General features: G+C 37.0%; 1 protein-coding gene across 1 annotated transcript; it reads right to left on the bottom strand.

The window, feature by feature from the left end:
• Positions 1-11,355: 11,355 nt before the first annotated feature.
• Positions 11,356-19,842, bottom strand: LOC146166757 (hemocyanin 2-c chain-like). Its single transcript, XM_083384920.1, has 10 exons — positions 19,731-19,842; positions 19,529-19,627; positions 19,023-19,142; positions 18,569-18,727; positions 18,127-18,233; positions 16,073-16,214; positions 15,197-15,392; positions 14,103-14,235; positions 12,295-12,493; positions 11,356-11,732 (listed from the first exon to the last, which is right to left on the bottom strand). The coding sequence occupies exons 1-10, from the start codon at positions 19,840-19,842 to the stop codon at positions 11,356-11,358; spliced, it is 1,644 nt and encodes a 547-aa protein (XP_083241046.1).
• Positions 19,843-20,206: the final 364 nt, after the last annotated feature.

The following is a 20,206-nucleotide window of genomic DNA, read 5'->3' on the forward strand; positions in this document are numbered from 1 at the left end:
GGCGTAGTAAGGTTTACTTTACCGATTTTATTTTTGAACAATTTTTTCTTTTTTTCGGAATGGTTTTGGCATTGTATCAAGTAGACGTTGCCTTTGTGAGACTAGGACTTAAATATATCTACATCTATTTGATAACTTTTGTAGCAGTTTAAATAGGCTGTTGCTAAAAAAAAGACTGTGGTTTGCAACTAAAAAAACTGGTATGTAACAAATACGCAAAGTAGAAACTCGTTCATTTGAACAAAGAAAACGTCAGATATTTAGCATACCATATCGGGAGCCTTGAAGTGGCCAACCGAAGTCAATTAATCAATGATGAACAACCAGGGTCAAACAAAAAAATACGCCCTGTGGCTTCTCGCTATCTTGGACATTTGGAGATTTGAAATAACATTATGAAAAGAAATACACACAAAATGTACACTCAACTACAAGATCGCTTCTATTCAGAAACTCGCGTAATCATAAGAAGAGCGGAAAAATGCAAAACCAGATGTTCTCATGGCATCTCAGGACAGATACTTAGGGCAGTAGTACTTAACCGGGGTGCCGTTTTTAACGCTTTAAGGTGCCGAGAGAAATTTCAAATTGTTTGGGATTCCAATTTTTGCTCTATTGGTAAGTTTCTTGATATAAGTTTGTGTGTACGATAAAAGTGCCAAAAATTAAAAAGTTTGTTTCAACTTTTTTCTACAATTAATGTGATGTTTCAATTTAGTTTATTGTAACGTTACAGCTAACCAGTCATCATATATACGAGCCAGGGTGCCGCGAACTGTTTATAATTTCTACAGGGTGCCGCAAGCCAAAAAATGTTGCGAAATACTAACTTAAGGTTTGTACAACCTCAAATATTGGCGTTGAAACTTGATATCGCGTCAAACGAGCGTCGACAAGCTGTCGCTGTCTTTTTCCTTCCTTCTCGTTTTCGTTGGTAGCACTGATGACGTTGAGAGCTCGGCGTTGTTCTTTCCCGACACTCGAGTGAAGGCAGAATCGTCGTTTGTTCCAATGCTCGCGTAGATACTGCTCGGTGCTTTTACAGCAGGAGTGCTCTCCGGAGGACTTTCCTCCACCGGAAGTTGCCGTAATCCGGAGACAACAAAGTCCGAGTCCTCCGAACCGCTACACGCAAGCTTCTGACTTTTAAAGTACTCCTTGAGGGCGATTTTATTTGTTTTTGTTTCCGCGTGCAGGCGCTCGCGAGTCATTTTGGAATCGCGTTGCGGTGCCGGCGTTGTCGAGTAATGCGAGTTGTTCCAGACGTAGCACGAGTAGGAAACCGAGTAGAGGATAAAGATGACGGCGAGTCCGATGATTGACATCCCGATGATGGCGGCCATCCGCGGAAATTCCATGTACATGTAACAAGCGAAACCTGGACAGTTTGAGTTAACAACGTCGAATAACAAAAGTCTCCATAAAAGGTTTATTATGATATGCTCGTCTACTAGAGTTGACTTGAAGGTGTAGTTCAGAATTTTTTTAAATTACTTGACTTTTTGTAGTATTTTTGATGGATAGACTAGATTTGATAAATCATATGTACAAATTCCTTTACTTACTTTATGCTACTTTGCCAACAGTAGCTAAGTTCAAAACTTCTCGAACAATAAACATTAGTATTAAAAAACATCGTTTAAAAATTAATAGTTATAAGTACTCACATGTCATGAACACTGGGATGCTTGTGAACACGGCAAAAGTAGCGATAAATCTGGTGGTCGAAACTTGTCTGGCAAAATCCAGCTTTCTTAGGTGGCAGAAACAGTAGAATACGAATTACTTTTAATTATGATAAAAAAAAACTATAGGTAATCTGTTTTGAGTTGGATGCAATAATATATTATTAGTTGGGTGCAATAGTATTTTTTTTGGTTGGGTGCAGTAATATATTTTTAGTTGGGTGCAATAGTATTTTTTTTTTGGTTGGGTGCAATAATATGTCAATTAAAGTTATCCACTGTTTTAATTTTAATTAACCAATGCCCGATACTATTGTTAACGGTGTTAGTAGGCCATACTTTACTTTTATATTTAGGGCTCAACTCAGGAGATACCATCTTGCTGTTTAGATTGAAAAACACTGACGGAACTATAAGTTTTTGCTCTAATTTTGGTCAACCGATGCCCGATATCATTATCAACAATGTTATCAGGCCATAATTTGCTATTATATTTTAAACAATATGATGTTTCCATAATGTTGCTTAGGATCACAAACACTGACTGAACTATAAGTTTTTACTCTAATATTGGACAACTTCAGTGTTGCAGATATTTTACAACACATTTGTATATCTTTAACTTACTTATGCGGTTGATTAACATTTCTGTAGTTGTTGCTGCACATGAAATAGATTTGTATGGCGAAGGTTGCAATTGCGCACAAGCTCAACGACGCAGATGACGTTGCCATGGCGATTGTCATGTAAATAAATTCCTGAAATAATCGCAAACAAAACGCTTGATCGTCCGGCATAGATCATTGTATTTGCCATAAGTTTAATTAAATGTATTATCACTAACCTTCACTTTGTCACTAAATCAATTAGAAATGAATTAAGCTAAAGTTTAGCCATTTTGACAACAAATGAATATAAGTCAGATCGTTTTTACTTTTTTTTTCGTGGCAGTATGAAAAATATTGTCACAGAGAAAAAAACGACTTCAGAAGGACTAGAGTAGTTGTTGTATACGCATGTGTATTTATCTCAAATAAATAAATGTGGTACTGTAAATGCGTCGGTCCCGGTATGGCAAAATATCGTAAGTTAGACCTCAACGCAGGGTATAGTTGTTTTTTTTATAGCCTACCTTGTTTGGATCATTAACATGTATACCGCATAGCAGTGGTTCCCAACACGTTTTTAAGGCGACCCATTTAAAAAAAAAGTTAATTTGGTATAATCTTGCGACCCAAGCAAATACAAGATTGCGTTGCAAACAAACTGCAGTTACTTTTTCCGAAAATAATATGTTTATTAATTTACAAATGAGATAGTTGTGCTCGCTTGCTCTCAGTGTTTGAAATCGAGGCGTTATTTTGCTTGAGCATATAGAGTCACGCATGGCAGCTTTAACTTTCAGCCGGTTTCGCTGTTTAGTTTTCATGTTTTGTGAAAAGATACAATATGCCTGAAAAACAAGCGACCCAAAAAAATAATCAGGCGACCTAACTTTGGGTCGCGACCTATCCGTTGGGAATCACTGCCGTACAGCAAATTCTTACACTTTTTTAAAACGGTAAGTTCCTAAACGACATAAACCTTAGTAGTCAATCGTTTTTAGTCAAGCCATCCGACCAGCCCTAGTCCCATCATGAGTGATATATTTTAATATTAAAAAAATGTTTTAAACGAAAACATAGACTTGATTAGTTTAAGGAAATGAAGTGCAATTAGTTTGATTTCACTTTTAACTAATTTTAATTTATTTGGGAAATTTTTTTAATAAGTATCTATAATGATCTTTAATATTTAGTCAAACTTATATTAAGAGCCATTTTAAGTAAACCTATTTTACAAAGAGTTATGTCTATGATTAACAGAGTTGTTTAAAAGTTGTCTTTACCAAAGTAGGGTTTTCCATTTTTAATAAAAACACACAGGCCTTAAAGGTATTAGAGTTATACAATCATTACAGCTTATTTAATTTTTGAACGAATAAATATTTCGCGTATAAAGTTATTACAGCATATCTTAATCTTATTTGTGTATATATTACAGCTTATTTCTGAATAAATTTAATTTACATTACATTTTCCCATTTTACTAACTACCTGTGTTACGTCACAATTGACACTAAACAATGAAAATTTGGCAACTGAACATTTTTCGGAAAATATTTATATTGCTTCAATGCTTTTTGTTATACACGTTATAACTAAAGAGAACCTATAGCAGCAAAAATATGAGATTTTATTTTACGCTTGGCGACAATTCGTTCGCCCCGTTAAAGGTTTTCGGTTTACAAGGTCCACCTGAACCTAAAATCGAAACTAAGTTTGAGCAGTTAAAGAAGTGTCTCGTTGACACAGCTCCGTTATCAGTGGAAGAATTCTTGGGTGATTTGTCATTCAATTTAACGATGATGGTATTCGCCGTGATAATGTTGATTGGCCTTTGCATAACTGGGCGCACAATGATGAGCAGGTAAGAAAACCTTGCTTTTATTCATGGTTTAAGCACTTTAAAGTAATTTTTAAACTAATTTAATTTAAAATGGAACATGTACTTCTATACATTTTTACTTATTTCTCTTTAAGGAGTTTGTCTTTTACTTTTAGCTTAGTATTGCTACTTCGATGGACGTTTGGAGTTTTCAGGATTGGCAGCAAATTGAGCGTTGAGGTACTATTTTGTTACTCTTTTATTGTTTTTGTCATTTTAAAGGCGGTTTTCGGCTAAATATTTTATTAACTTGCTTATGGTTGCCACATTCTACTTGCAGTCTAATGCGACCTACTCTGAAAGCATTTCTCAGAATGCAGCCTTTAAAGGAATACAAGAAAGCGGCAAGATGGTTCAGGATGTGATTACTGCCTACGAAGGTATTTTAACCTTACTTTAAAAAACATATACATTTATAATCAGCATTTTTTTCTCAATTAACTTGTTTCAACTTTCTTTTAAAGGCATTTCAACTCAAGTCGGCCGGATGCAGGAAATTGTATCCAAAGTTGCAAAAAAGCGGCGTGTGTTGGTGAAATCGCCGGTTGTAATAACTAGTTACCCAGGAGCTGATGAACTGGGAGGAAAGCTGGCTCCCGAACACGAGTATTGGTTGGCTCTGTGGTCGAGAAAGAAGCATCCATTTGTGAAAATACCCAAAGTAAACTGGAATGAAGTGGCAGAACTTATTAACAAATTGCCGAGCGAAGAAACAGAAAGCAAATCTCCAACCGAGGAAGACTGGCTTAAATATTACGAAGAGGAAATGGCTGAGCAGGCAAAACTGAAATCTGAGTTGTCGGAGATGCAAGACAGCCCGGAACATCGTTGCACATCTTCATCGGTTGTTGGCGCAATGCGGAAGATGACTAAGATGAGAAAGAAGATAAACAAGAGTGTGCATTTCATGGCAGCAATTGAAGAGGTTCTGGAGCCAATGAATCTTGTACCGTTTGTTTCTGGTGCTACTCCAGACGCGGGCAAAATAACGGTGAGAGTGTGTTTTTAAGTTGATAGCGGTTTGTTGTATTTTTTATCACTCGTAATATTTTATATTTCCAGGTCGCTGCTGGATGCAACGGATTCGATCTCGATTCCGAAGTTGTGGATTTTGTTGATCAATTTCCGGACGATCTTCCGTTGATAACAAGCGATGACATCACGGATTTGTGTCGCCGAACCCCGTTCCTGGCTTCGTTGACGCCAAACGAATCAACCGCCGTAGAAATATGGCTGCGCAGCTATCAAGCTCCCTACTCTTTCAGAGCAAAATACCCAAACTTGTGGTATTAGGAGAATACGAGTGGGCAAAAACAATGCGAATACAATGGTTCGCCACCATTGCGCCTCTATACGGACGCTTTATTGTGCATTTTTTTGTAATTTTAATAAAAATATATTTTTTTATTTGTATTGGTGTGATTTTTGAAAAGGCTTGCTAAAAATATGCCATAATTACAATCAATTTAAACCTTTTCCATAATTTTGTTAGGTTTTGTTAAAAATACCATTAAAAGTAAATTTTTGTCATTGATATTTTTTCCGCAAATCATAAAAAGATTTTCTTTTTTATATGTAAAGTCTTTGTATCCATACGGTAATAATTTGTCGATAATATCCTAGGTTGCTTAAAAACTATTCCAGATGTACGGAATATGAATAGGTTTGAAATATTTAAGTTCTGCCAACTTATTTTAAACGCAATTTTATTACATTTTAAGCCTTTTTTGGTCTCACGATTTGCCGGTAAAAGCGGTTTTTGCCACGTTCCTCAAACAATTAAAGGTATTCCACAAGAAAAATGGGGAACACGCAATAAGACCTAAAAAACAACAATACCAAAGCAGAACAAATTGTAAAATCATAGTATTAAGACCAATGGCATAATAAAGGCATATACGCAGTAATATCCACGACAGAATAAGAACTTAATCGTCTGAATAAGACATAACCTGACGGAATAAGTTCGAAATCCATACGAATAAGGCCTAAGTGGCCAAAATAACGCCTGAAACTATAGGGATAGTGTATGGGCCGATCGTGGGGCCGTCGGTCTGGCATCGGCCATTTTTGTGTCGACGTTTGGGCGCACTATAGTTTCCGTTATTTCGGCACCGGATTGCTTGGCTGAGTTTAGGGTTAGTCGTGGGTGTGGGTGAGCTAGAAAACGACTTAGGGTTAAAAAATTAGGGGAGTTAGTGATGTACTTTCGAGTGTTGTTTGGAACTCTATGGTGTTGTATAGGTCTGATTCTGGCCATTTAGTGTTTGTTCCGACGGTTTCAGAACTTATTCCAAAGTGGACGGTACTACTGCTATAAGGCATTAGTCCAATTTTATGCTGTGTTTATTTCGAGTTTGATGTTGTTCTTATTTCGGCCTTATGGATGGAGTCTAAAAAATGTTGCAAATCATAGTCCATTAATATCTGTTACTCTCTATTGTGGGACACTCACAAAGCTTTTGCTAGCCCTGTCAACACAATTGTGGTTCGACCATTGTCCCGAATTGGTTGATGATTTTAAAGGTGTGCTGCAAACAAAAAGGTTAAGAACCACTGCTCTACATACTGCCAACCTGGTTGATCTTTATGTTGCTTCGTGGGTCGAGCCACACAGATGACAGGGCGTGGAGCAGAAGCATGGAAAGCACGCACATGACTCCGGCCACTAAGCATAGGGTGATTTCTCCTGTGACGTAAATCTCGCGTGGTTGATACCTGAATGTGCATAATGTAATGTGGGTGTAGAACAGGGACGGATTAAGGGTACTGTAGGCCAAAGGTTGTTTACTAGAGAAGGACCTAATTTTGCAAACCAAGCTACAAAAAGTTTTAACAGAACATACATAACAAATTGAAATTATTCACAACAAAATTAAACAAAAAATGTTCTGTACTGGATCTCTATCACTTACAGCCTTACAAAAATTAAACCCTAAAAAAATTAAGGGCCGAATATTTCCAGGGCCTGCCCTAAGGCTATATTAGCCTTAGTAGCCTACTGGTTAATCCGACACTGGTATAAAACAGGGGTGGGCAACCTTATGGTAGTCGCGGGGCAAAGCCAAATTCAGAAAGGTCTCTGCGCGCTGTAATTAATTATAACTAACAATTATGCATTCAGGTACAATGAGTTGGCGTATCTTCCATTGTTGAGAGTTCCGATTCAGGGTAGACATTACGCCTTATGTTGAAAAATATGTTTGGTTAATAAAAAAAGTTATTCCAATGGAATATTTGTTCACCGGATAGAATAGCATAGGCTATTTTATAGCCTAAAAGTTTTTAAATTCCAACGTTTATAAATTCAAAATAGCACAATGTCGTTCTAAATCAGGGGTCGGCGCGTTAGAAGTATATCTTTAGCAAACCGGGCAAAGACCGTTCTCTATATTTTATGTCTATTCTAACCACGTAAATGTCGAAATTTCGCGCGCTTACTACACATCTTGTAGGCTATATTTGACGTTTTGAGGAAATCGTTTCAGCTTAAGGCGTCCACCATAACCTGGAACTACAAAGAAAGTTACGCCAACTTAGTATTTCTGTATGTATTTAATTGTGCTGCGGACTAGTTCTTGTTGTACAACTAGAGTTGTCCACGAGTCTGGCCTTACATAAAAGTAATGAAAATAAAGACAACGAATACTTGCCTTTTGTCAAACGTTGAACCGTTGTCTTGATTGCGAATTTTTCCGTTTGGAGTTGAAAAATAGTTTGGTTGAGATTCAAAGTATGATCCAGGATTTATGCAGGATTTTTTTCGCACTTCAGAAATGTTAGTGTCCGGCTTACAAGTTCTTCTTTTCGCTGGCTCATTCATATTTCTTTTATTGATATCATCAACCATTTTAGGCAGTAGTTCCCAAAGGGTATGTTAAACGTCAGTGTGTTTTAAAGTGGTTACTGGTTCGCTTATAGGATTATTAAACTTAACATTTTTTTGTAGGGATAAACCAACAAAGATGGGAAAATTAGAAGTTAAGATATATTTTAACTGTTATTTGAACACATTGCTAACATTACTCGCCACCTAGTCTTACAACAACAAAGCTAGTCCATACAAAACTTGCAACGACTGGTATTGTCTACTACGTACAGTATACATAAAGGTATTAAAGATATGTTAGTTGATTCTGCAGTAAGACAATTAAGCACTGGACTACGGTAAGTTTTGTGCCTTTATAGCAGAATTTTTATGTAAGTGCGGTATATATTTATAAAAGCTAAAATTTTTACAAAACGCAGGATAAACATTGACATAGAGACATAAAGATCTTAGTACGAAATGTTCATTAACCTTTTATCAGACCTATAACCTGAATTCTCAGTCCCATAAAATAAACGTACACCCACAATATGACACATGACGAACTGCGAGTTTCGCTGTTGGATATTGATTTTCTACTGAACTTCTACATCGAAGTATGGTTCCTTTGTAAGCCGATTATTGTCTGGTATTTAACGGCTTTGATGTATGCGCCTATTCGAACAACAAGAACAAAAGAGATTAAACTAATAGCTTCAGATCACGAATAAAAAACGGGGACGCTCGGTGGGTGTAAAATAAAACTGATTTATCTTCTTTTAAGTCCCAAACTGTATTGTATGTTATGATAAAAAACGACTTGAAAATTTACCATTGATTAAAAAGTAAAATCGTTCTTCTAACTTTTTTCTTAGATCTGGAAATGAGTTTTTATTTTTTGAATCTCTGCTGCTGCTATCAAACTCGATAATTGAGCTTGTATAAACTTTTCTTTGCCTGAATCATTTGATTAACATATGGCGTTTGTGTTTACCGATATATCAGCTTGTGGAACAGTAGCGAACCGCTTAGAACCGCTAAACCTTAATGTACTCAAATTCTCAACGCATACTCTGCGGTACTTCAATTTCCCGATAGTTGAATCACCAAGGGTTCCTTATTGCTTGTTTATTCCAAGACTAAATGCCACTTAGCTAACTTGATAGGCTATTCTTGATGAAGGGGTTGGCAACATTGTCCAAAATCACTTAAGTACTTCATTCTTGAAACAGTAACTTTTCTGTAAGGTCAATTGTGGTTGGTTACGTTTTTTCTTGCCGGCGTGTTTTGGCGGCTTGTGCAGGGCCTTTTTGTGTTCAACTTCTATGGGTTTTCCAATTATATTTTTGCTGTTTTTTCAAACATTCCTTTTGTTATGAGAATGGTGGACCAACTGCAGCGTTTGTAAAATATTGTGTAATTAAAGAGGCCCGAAAGAGAAATGTTAGCAAAATAAAAAACAACGCAAAAAATACAAATTTGCAGCCTTCCCTTGGGTAATCTTAGGGCTTCATCACAAAACTCTGATTGGTATTATTATTTGTAATGGACGAAATATTATTTATTAGTGTATGTGAATTTTACTGGAAAGACGTAAACATCTATTAGTGACTCTTGGCAGTTATTCAATAATTACGACGAAATGTTTTGTATTACGATCAAGAAGAACGCCTTCTTGTTTTGTTACAGATAATTTCTCAGCATAGTTCGTTAGTATGTTAAATTAGGCGCTAAATGAACTGATTTCATTTAGCATATTACGTTTATTAGTTGAAACCATTGATTTTGTATGTTAGTGACCCGGTTGTTTTGCAAGTGACTTAAGATTCAAGCTCACCTGAAATGACTTGTTTATAGCACTTCAATCTGCACAGAACTTCAACGACTTAAAGCTTGATATGGTTATGTCAATTCACGTCGATTTAAAGTTATGCGTATGAACAAAATTAGGCAGATGTATGACGTAACCTATTGAACAGTGCTTCTCAACCTATGGGTCGCGACCCAAAAGTGGGTCGCCGACCGCAGTAGCTCACGTGCTTATACCAATTAAGATTGGTTCTGAGAAAGATTTCTTAATTTTGAAAATTAAGAAAGCAATCCAAATAATGTCTTGCAATTATTAAAATTCGCAATTCTTTATGCTAATGCCTATTTTTTGTTCGCTTACAAGAAAAACAATTGGGTCGCCAAAGCTTAGTTGTCATACTTACGCTTACTATTTGGGTCGCCGCGAAAAAAGGTTGAGAAGCACTGCTATAGGGACTTTACCCCTATCTAGTGGTATAGATAGCCTTATCTGGCCAAACGGAATTCCTATTGACTGTTATAATTCAGGGCTGCGTAGTCGGTTTAAAGCAACCCGAATCCAACTCCGGATTACCGAGTCCCGAGTCCGGTCTAATGTGCGATTTCGTCGAGTCTCGATTTGTCGGCCCGACTCTACAGCTATAGTATTTTACATTTACGTAACCAAAATAAAGTGAATATTCAGCAATCCAATCACAAGGGTGCCATATAGCGTATCCGCACAGAATACATGTTTGTAAAATGTCCAACTTCATACTGTTCCGCCTTCACAATATAGGCTATAGTTTACAGCCTTATCAGTTTGGAAATTTAGTACTGCTGTTTGTAATCACGTCGGACTCCAAACTCGGATAGTCATACGTAGTCTAAATCGAGTCTTCAGTCCTGAATCCGGCTACATCAAAATATATTGGCATGTCGTTCAGGCATCCAAAACTTTAGAATCGGCTGACTAGTTCTAAGCTATTTCTAATTTTGAATGCTATGCAGCAAAGCGTTTAACTTTTTTCGTTTTATTTCTTTAGGTTGGAATTTTCCTTCCACAACAGTAATAATAAAAGCCTATATTAACAAAAGTCAAAAGTAACTTTTCAATGAACGTGCTATTATTCTGAATCACTATTGTTCGGACCGCATTCCAGAAAATGGCATCACTAAAAACGCAACACTCCGTATGTACCGTCGTTGTGTAAATACCTGCATACCACAACATCACTTACAATTGTGCGCCCCAACGTTCGCCACGAAATCACAAAGCGTATGTAAAAGAAAACAGTACAGGTGTATTGTAATATAATGAAATAACAAACGATTTACCATTAAAGAGATTAACGTAAGTTGAAACGGTACTTGTGCTATTAGAAAATCCAGTGTCGGACATTGAAATTCGCCCCCCAAAATAACCGTTACGTCCATGCTATATAATGCGTTTTTAGCGGACACTTCTTGTGCTAATAGCAAACCCAGTTCGCCCGAAAAATAACCCTTACATTGCTGCTATATAATGCGTTTTGACCGGACACTTCTTGTGGTATTAGGAAACCCAGTTCGCCGCAAAAATAACCGCTACGTTGCTGCTACATAATGAGTTTTCACCGGACACTCCTGGTGGTAAATCGTGCTAGCCATTGAGACCACTCCAAGGTCCCGGCCGAGTGCGGACACGAACGGCTGCCCGGGCTCGTCCCAGTTGTCCCTCTGTCGCAGCTTGACCGTGTCAACCAGCAGCAGTCGCCAGTTGCGCTCACCCAAGTCCAGCGAGTCGTACTCGAAGCCGAAGAGCTGCTTGCCGTAGTAGGAGGTCAGCACGTCGTTGGCGCGCAAAGTCACCTCGTCGGGGTTCATCGACGCGTTGCAGAAAGGCGACAGAGGCATGTCGATCGCGTGCCACTTCTCCCTGGCGCTTTTCTTTATCGCCTTTATCGTTTTTTTCTTTGCAATTTCCTGATAAAATTGACCGGGTTGTTTTTTGGACAGATTCGTTTTTGTGTAAGTGTGGAGCGCAGTCCACTCGGCCCAATCGACGGTCTACGTTATAACCACTATTTGTTTTGAAAAAAGTTCATAAAAACTGTAGCAAGTTGTCGTAAACTCGCAGGTAAGTATAACTATATTCTTAACTTTATGCCGCGCCCCTTTTTGGTTTGACCAGCTGTAGCTTAACCAAAAAGGCAATTTATCATTGGTGAATACAAATTGGTCAAACATGCATTTTTCCTCAACAAAACGGCACATTTTTTTTAAATTAAATAACATCCTAGATTTTTAATTTTTCACTTATTTAATATGTACTAACCTATCAAGTATTTTCTGACTGTTTTAAATAACCCATATTACATTAAAGTGAATATTAAGTTATCTTTACTTTTATAATATCAAGTATAGTTGGTACTATAAAGGTGACTCATTACCGCCGGAAACAGGCCGAAGAAAATGCTTTTAGTCTCACGCTTACATGACATGTTTATTGTGTAAATACAGAGGACAAAATTAGTTAAATACCAATCGGTAACAAGCCGAAGAAAATGTTTTTCCGCGTCCAATCCTGAATGCCCAGCTCCTCGCGCAGCCTTCTGCGCAGCACGTAAAGCCGGTCGATCTGGCTGTGGTGGAACATGAAGGCCGGATCCCAAGCGGCGAAGTTCACCGTCGGCATTCCGTACATACAATGTTTGTAGTCGCCGTTGCAAAGGCAATTGTGGATCTGCGTGGATGGAAAAGATTGATTTCCCTATGTTGCCCGCTGATAAGCTTTAAGGTTTGTGTGTGAGCAATTTTGTTTTAAAAAACGGGGACTTAACTGCTAAGTTGGGAATTTCGGAAGTGGGTCCTGCAAAAAAGAAAGGTTTCGACAAATTAGTATATTGTGCAGGAGTGGAAAATTATTTTAACAGTGGGGCGCATGAGACTAACAAAATGTCTTTGCGGACCCGGTTAACAATAGGATCTTTAATACACATAATATGAAGTGTGATTCCAAAATAGAAAGCCGTAGCATTGTTTAAACCAGCTTTGGGGAGTATGAATCGGTGTGGATATACCTTACACGACGTCTAATTTATACAATAAAATATTCTAAATCCAAAGTAGTTCGTTTTTGCTCGTAAAATGTTTTGAGGGTTAAATTGCTTGTTAGGTCGTATAGTTATAGTATACAGTAATTTGCCAAGGTCTTATGGGTAGTGTAAAAACTTCTCTATTTGTTCAAATAGGGCCTTATAAAAAAATAGGGATAGCCTAAAGTTTATAAGGAAAACCTGTTTTTTTTCCTTCGAACTTACTTACCTTAGCATAATTCCCAGCAGCAAATTTTTCGGAAAACGATATATGTGTTAGAATTAGATGATTGGTATTTAAGTTTGGCACCCCATATAATTTTGTTTTAAACACTTTACAAGACTCCTTGTAGGTCAAGGTGCAAAATAAAAAAAGTGAATGTCCTGATCTGTGTAGATGCATACCTAATCACGTACAACACCTAATGTTATCAGTTTTATCAAATTACATGAAAGATTGGTGGGGCAGAATGTCCACCTCGTTTCTATTCATTAAAATAACTCGCCCAAAGTACTCATTCAGCTGCTTCGAGAGTTTGTCAAAATCTGCCATTGGCACCTGCATTGGTGTGTTTACATATCCTACTGTTTAAATTTAAAGGCTAAAAAGGCGATAAAAAATTGCACTTAATGGTGTTACAGACAAAACACGCGTCGTGAGCGCAACGTACGCCGCACGATGTAATTGCGTGAAGTGACTTTTATCACATTCAACTTATATTTATTACAAGTTTGCATATTAATGATTGAGTTATACCAAGCGAATTTTGTTCTACGTCAAGAGAAAGAACCCCGAAATTTTCCACTTTTAAAGCGAACGCCCTATTAGGCGACAAGGTTGGGCCAGACCGATATAACAACTACAGTTCAATTCACCCGAATCTTTCAACTTTACATGCACTTATGGTGTGGACATAAAGCGTCACGAATTTTCTGCACGTCACTGCATAAGATTCAAATCGTAAAAATTCCTTCACGAATAATATTAGGTTCAAGATCTCTAAAAGTATTTGCGATCTATTTTGAGAATGTCAATGTGGCTCTGCCTTGCTAGCAAAAACATTATTGTATACGAAAAAATACAGACATATGTATAGTATACGGAAAGCACACAGAGATCATTGAATTGTATAACATTTACGCGTAAAATCTTCCCGATCCCGTTAATTGCGTGTATAGGCTCAATATTTTTTTAGCGTAAAATCACCCTGTTTTTACGGGCGTACGAGGGTAGATAAAATTTAAAATGCACATTACCACGTTGTGCGGGTTTCCTTCCAACCATGCCTCGAAGTAATGAAAGGACTCCATAGTTATTCCTTGTGCGATACCGCGTAGAAGGAAAGCCTGGTTTTGAAATCCAATCGCATTCACTCTTCTTTGGGAGTATCTGTTTTAAAAAAAGGTTGCTTTACGTTGAGTCATTTGTTCCAGGAATGGCCGATACGTATTTTAATTCCAATACCCGATATTTTTTGTGAAAAAGTACCGCCGATCCATTCCTTTACCGAATGGCATCATTGTTTGGTCAACATCATTTATCAAATTGAAAAAAAAAATTGGTACGTACAATAGTAATCTTTCTCGGGTTATTAGGTAAAATTGTCATAACGTCCAGAAACTTCTTTACTTTTATTGCTATTATCCTGTTTTTTAAGTTAAAGTACTATTCAATGTGGAAAACACTAAGTTAGACAGCCAGCGATAGATAAAAAATCTTAAATTAATTGGTTGTCGGATCGGTACGAATGGCGCCATAAAAATTGAGTACCAATAGTTCCGCTCTGCATCGCTTATCGACTCCGCTTTAATATCTCCGGCCTAACCCTATCTGGAGGTATACCTACAACACTTTCCAAGACAAAAATAAGAAAAACAAACGTACAAATTAGAAAATTTTTTTTTTTTTTTATATGTTATAGTTATTTTCCAATGACGATGCTTAGTTTTTAAGTTTGGTCTTAAAATCACCACATCTACGCAATTCTAAAGGTAACTCATATATACGAACGCAAACTCTAAAGCGGTGGTTCTCAACCAGTGTGCTGCGGCACTCTAGGGTGCCATTTTTAAAGCTCAAGAGATATTTCAAATTCTTTAGGATTCCATTTTTGCTCTATTGGTAAGCTTTTTGATTCAAGTTTTTGTATACGAAAAAAGTGCCGATTAAGGTTTTTTCAACCTTGTTGCACAGTTAACGCGCTGTTTCAATCTCTTCAATTGTAACGTTGCAGTTAACCAAAATACGAGCAAAGGTGCCGCAAACTATTTATAACTTCTGTAAGGTAAGCCAAAACAAAGGTTGCGAAACACTGCCCTAAATGAACCCCTAATACTTTCGTTTTACTCACAGTGTTTCAGTAGCGTTCGCCACGGGTTTGTGTCCCCGTATCAAGGAATGCCTGAACGGATTGTCAACGTAAGATTCGGACTCCTTGTCGTAGAGGGTGAGGTTTGTGAGTAGTTGGGGGGGAGCGGTCCACTCGGGGTCGGTCCAGTCCCAGTACGGGATGCCCATGCTCTTGTTTCGCATATACCTGTTGAGTCCTGCGGTTGAGGTGAAATTTTTGGTCAATTTTTGCGTCACAGCAAAATTGCTTTACGGCGGAATTATATTACCACGAATCAACAGACCAATGTAGGCTACTTTGCTTAGCATTTTGCCAGAGTGACGATCAGAGGTGTATTCTGTAGTGACCGAACCAGGATTATATTATATTATTGTTGATAAACCTCATGGGAAACCGGTACAGCAATGCCCCAAAATGATTGATATTATAGTTGGCAGTCCGCAACAGGTTTACAGTGTCTCAAAATATGCACTCATTAAATTATCCGCATAAATCTTACTGTATAATTCAAAACAAATTTATTTTTTCAACCGTTTTGTTTACTTTAGACTCTTGATACATATTTTCACATAAGAAACAGTCTTTGGCTTAAACTTTACCCTTAATAAACATAGAAAACACATCCTAAAAATTATCAAAGTATATAGTGAGCTTTATGATATTGTTGCTTAGTTAAAAATTCCGTTAAAATTTGGCTTGGTTTCGCATCCGACGATGTTGTAAAAATTAATCATTATTATAAGTATTTTGGAATCCTTACGAAAATATGCCAGGGGTCGAAAGAATTAAACCAGCAGGCCGAATAGTTTGGTGACCCCTGCTCCAGTGGCTTGCATATATACCCCTTTCAAGCTTTTTTTTAACATTTAGGTATACCTCTTTCAAGCTGAACAACTATCAGCCGATGCCAAGTTAAAAATCGCACATCATTATGAAAGCTGCAATGTCCGTTTCTGTGGCCCTTGTATTGCTTATTCCATGGACAACGAAATGGCCAGCCATGCCAGCCGACAATATTCTGCGTAAAAACAAGACCACTTCGTTAGTTATTTTGTGTTGTGATATAGGTTTAACAAAATGTTAAACGTATTTTTCGTATTATTTCGATTTGTAACTGTTAAGGTTTGCGTTTTGCCGAGATTAACAACATAATAACAAGGCCAGTGCTATATCGAAGCACTATAAAAAGAACGAAAGGATACACCTAAAGTTCTACTCTGATATATCAAGATAAGACCTATTTCAGAAAATAGCAGTTACATTGTTGGATATAATATTTGCGGGTTTTTTTTAATTTCTTAGCCGTCGACATAACTATAAACTTTAAAAAATCCTTCCTTAAGAATTTTAAATTTGAGAAACTCTGTCCGTCAACTTTGCTAAGTTCACGTTATACATTAATGTCTTTAAACATGAGTGTCATGGCACACAATAAAGTGAGTCAAGATTGCTGTGACGCAAAAACTTCCAAATGCAACCAACGACGCATTGTTTAACTGCGTGACGTCATTGTAAGTCGTGGTAGCGTCGTACATCGTATGGTAACATCGTTCACTATCCAGGGTTTGGACTTGGAGTGTTTTTTACTGACTCCGCAACCCTGGTTGTTCTTGCAAACAGTTTTTAATAATTTTTTGTTCGGATGTGCGATCCGAAAAAATCGTTTAATCATTTTCGTAACTCTTTTCATAAAAGAAGTCTATCCTGTTTCACTGAATATCTTTATCTGAAATAAATTATATTACGGACGTGACACGCACTTCCACCTAAACCTACGGACCGCATCAAGCACACAAATGCATTTACTTTATAAGAGCAAAGCACGACAACAATATTAGAAATGGGCCTTCATATCCTTACGTCGTATCCGAAAAAAAAAACGTAAAGGCCTGAAAGTTTTATTGAAATGAGCCGCGGGCTGGGTTAAACTAAATTGTTTGGCTGGCCTGATGCCGCTCGAGGGTTTCAGTAAGTTCAATAATTCTTAGTTGGGAGAATCTCTTTGCGGCAAAACAAGCATAAAGTTCGTATTGAAAGTTGTAATTAATTTTTCTTTCCTGAACATTTGTTGTTTTTGAAGGCCGGTCCGCGACAAAACTTTAGTTTTAAACCGGTCCGCATTGCAAAAAAGGTTGCCGACCCCTGACTTAAACGATACGCGAATAGAGGGAACTACACTACCTGTCCCAAGTTATAACAATATTGCGGCTGGCGAACGATTGGAAGTTTTTTTGCCAAATTAAATCGACCTATTAATTATCGTTTTGCATTTTTTTAACTTTATTGAACCTAACTAAATTTGAAAAAAAGTATTTCTTTCAAAACATTGTGGTGTACGCAGCGACAGCGGGTTGGTACTTGACAGGCAATGTTTGACCACTGGTAAGTTAGCCTAACAAAAACAAAACAAATATCTCGCTGTTTCAATATTTTAGACACAGGAGGAACTAACTCTAACGCCTTGGTTTTTAGGGAACATGGAACAACTCGACGCCCGAATAGATTAATACACACAACTGATGACTCGTAACATGTTTAAAGTTCAATTACTTTTTGACCCCCAGGTCATAGCCAGGGTAACGCTTCACGATAAAACGTTAGGGCCATATATAGGCTTAACGCTAAAGCTTATTGCCTGTTGCTATTTTGCATTTCCCTGTTTTATCTATATCATGAAACGACAATTGATCACGAAAACATTAGAAGAAAGTAATTCCCTATACAGGCATCTAAAGTCGGCCATATTTTACATTAATACTTTTCTTTAAAAATTATTTTATATTTATATACGGAACAGAGATATTTATATAAGCTTGAGAACGGAGATAATAATATAAGTTAAAATAACCTGCCCTATAGTATTACTAAAAGTGCATGTTTTATATTACAAAGGTATGCAGGCATTAAATGGAAATATTTGTTATCCTTACGTCATATCCGCTTAGGGATCTGTCTTTCTTAAACTTGATCATGGCCTGAATCAGGTCTTGAGTATCTTCCTCGGTGAGCTTACGGATGTTTTTTCTGAGGAAGAAATCTGAAAGCAACATAAGCATATAAGCCGGGTTTGTCCTGTTGATAAGCACCGTTTACACATTGTTGAAGTGTGTTTAGCGCTTCACATTAGTTTCCATGATTCCTTGCATTTATATTTTTTTAAAAAGTAAACACTTAACCATTTAGAGGGCCGCTACTAAAAGAACAGACAAGTAACGAAACAACCACAAATGTTAAAAAAAAATTTGAAGATCGACCTTAACATAATAGCATACGAACGGTTTTTAACCCAAAAAAATATTTTTTTGACAATTTTGTTGCAATTAAAAATGGCAAAAAACGTCGTTAAAAACAGCTGGCCAAAATTTTACATACGTTTTGTTACTTTGGAGCACTCTTTGCTTTGACTGCCGGCACCCACGCATTTGCCAGGTTCAGTTCTCTGCTTGCTTTTGCAAGATCTTGTTCTTGTCTGTAAACCTCCCCATTCCGTTTCCAGACAACTGCTCCAAGCGTTCCACTTTGACCAAGTGACTGCACAACAATAGCATATAAATGTTAAAATACCAGTTTAAATAGCACTTACTTACTAACAAAACCCCATATTTACTACGTTTTCTACCCTGAGCCTGCTAACAACAACTTAAAAAAACAGCATTTGTTTTTGCGCCTATTGTTAAGGTATAACTGCTTACATTAAGCAAATAAAACTGATTTTAAGGTGTCCATATCAACAGTTCTAAAATAACAAGATAAATTCTAAATCTAACTGGTCAAATAATACTGACAGCTTTATTTTAATATCCTATTCAAACGTACAAAAAATTACCGGTTTCACAGCTTTTTCCGTCTTTCGCCAAGACATATCCGCGCCTGCAATTGCAGCGACAGCAATGATCTTTGTATCCGAGCTTTATCTGCTCGCATTTCACCCAGCAGAAATTCTTTCCTGTCGATAATGTTAAAGTCGGTATTACCTCGTTGAATAAGTGCTATTCGTTTGGCAAAGTATAAATCTAATTTAGTGATAAAACACTTTCGGATGTAAGCTATCTCCCGCAGACAAAAAAATTAAAAGAAAGATTCTTGCGTCCGTATCGAATGATGTTACGACTGTTAATAAAAACAAGTATAAAACATTACCAAATCATGTATAAATGCCAAAACAATTTCTTAAAGTGATATTTACTTATAAGACCGCCTATAAAATTATAAAACACCTGCGCAGTTTAAAAAATGACTTTATGTTTTATAATTATTTTTATAAACAATCTTAAAATAATTATTGTACTGTCGTACAGCGTTGTATGCTTTCGGCAAAATCCTATAGATTACCTGGCTTTTTATTACACTTAGAGCCTTTAATAACAGATACAATAGAGAACTTGTTCAGAGCGGCTTGATCCGCCTCTATGGCAATGTCCTTTTCCAAGTCTAAAGAACGAAAAAGCATAAATAAAGCATATGTGAACAATAACAATTTGCAAACAAAAAAATATTAATAAAAATGAAACGCAAACGTCCCACAGGCAAATACCTCCACCTGTGTTGTCTTCAAAACTGGGTCTTTCGAAAAACGTAAACTCTTCGTCGGCCCAACAAATTGCGAGCAATTGCTGCAGCGCAATACACGCCAAGACAATCTTCATGTCGCTTGCTTTTTCCACCCTCAACTTTTGTGCCTAATATATTATTATTTGTGCAGCACAAAACTCCCGAACTATGATATAAAATTTGTCAAGAAGCTGTTTAACACTTTTCTCGAAATGCACTTGTATATATTTGCTTCGGGGGCTGATCCATGACACATTTGACATAGATTCGTCTTTACGTTTGCTAACTGACTCATAAAACGAATTGGTGGTGGCGCTTTTGCTACCAGACTATATCGTTACATCATTTGGGTCTTATAGAATGCTTTAAATCGAGATTTTTTTTCAATTTCTGAGGTTTGTTGTTATATTGACTCACCTAACAGGACCTTCTTAAATCAAGAAGTTTGAATGAAAAAAC

This window comes from Ascidiella aspersa, chromosome 1, assembly GCF_963924565.1.
Source record: "Ascidiella aspersa chromosome 1, kaAscAspe10.2, whole genome shotgun sequence".
NCBI classification, from domain to species: Eukaryota; Metazoa; Chordata; class Ascidiacea; order Phlebobranchia; family Ascidiidae; genus Ascidiella; species Ascidiella aspersa.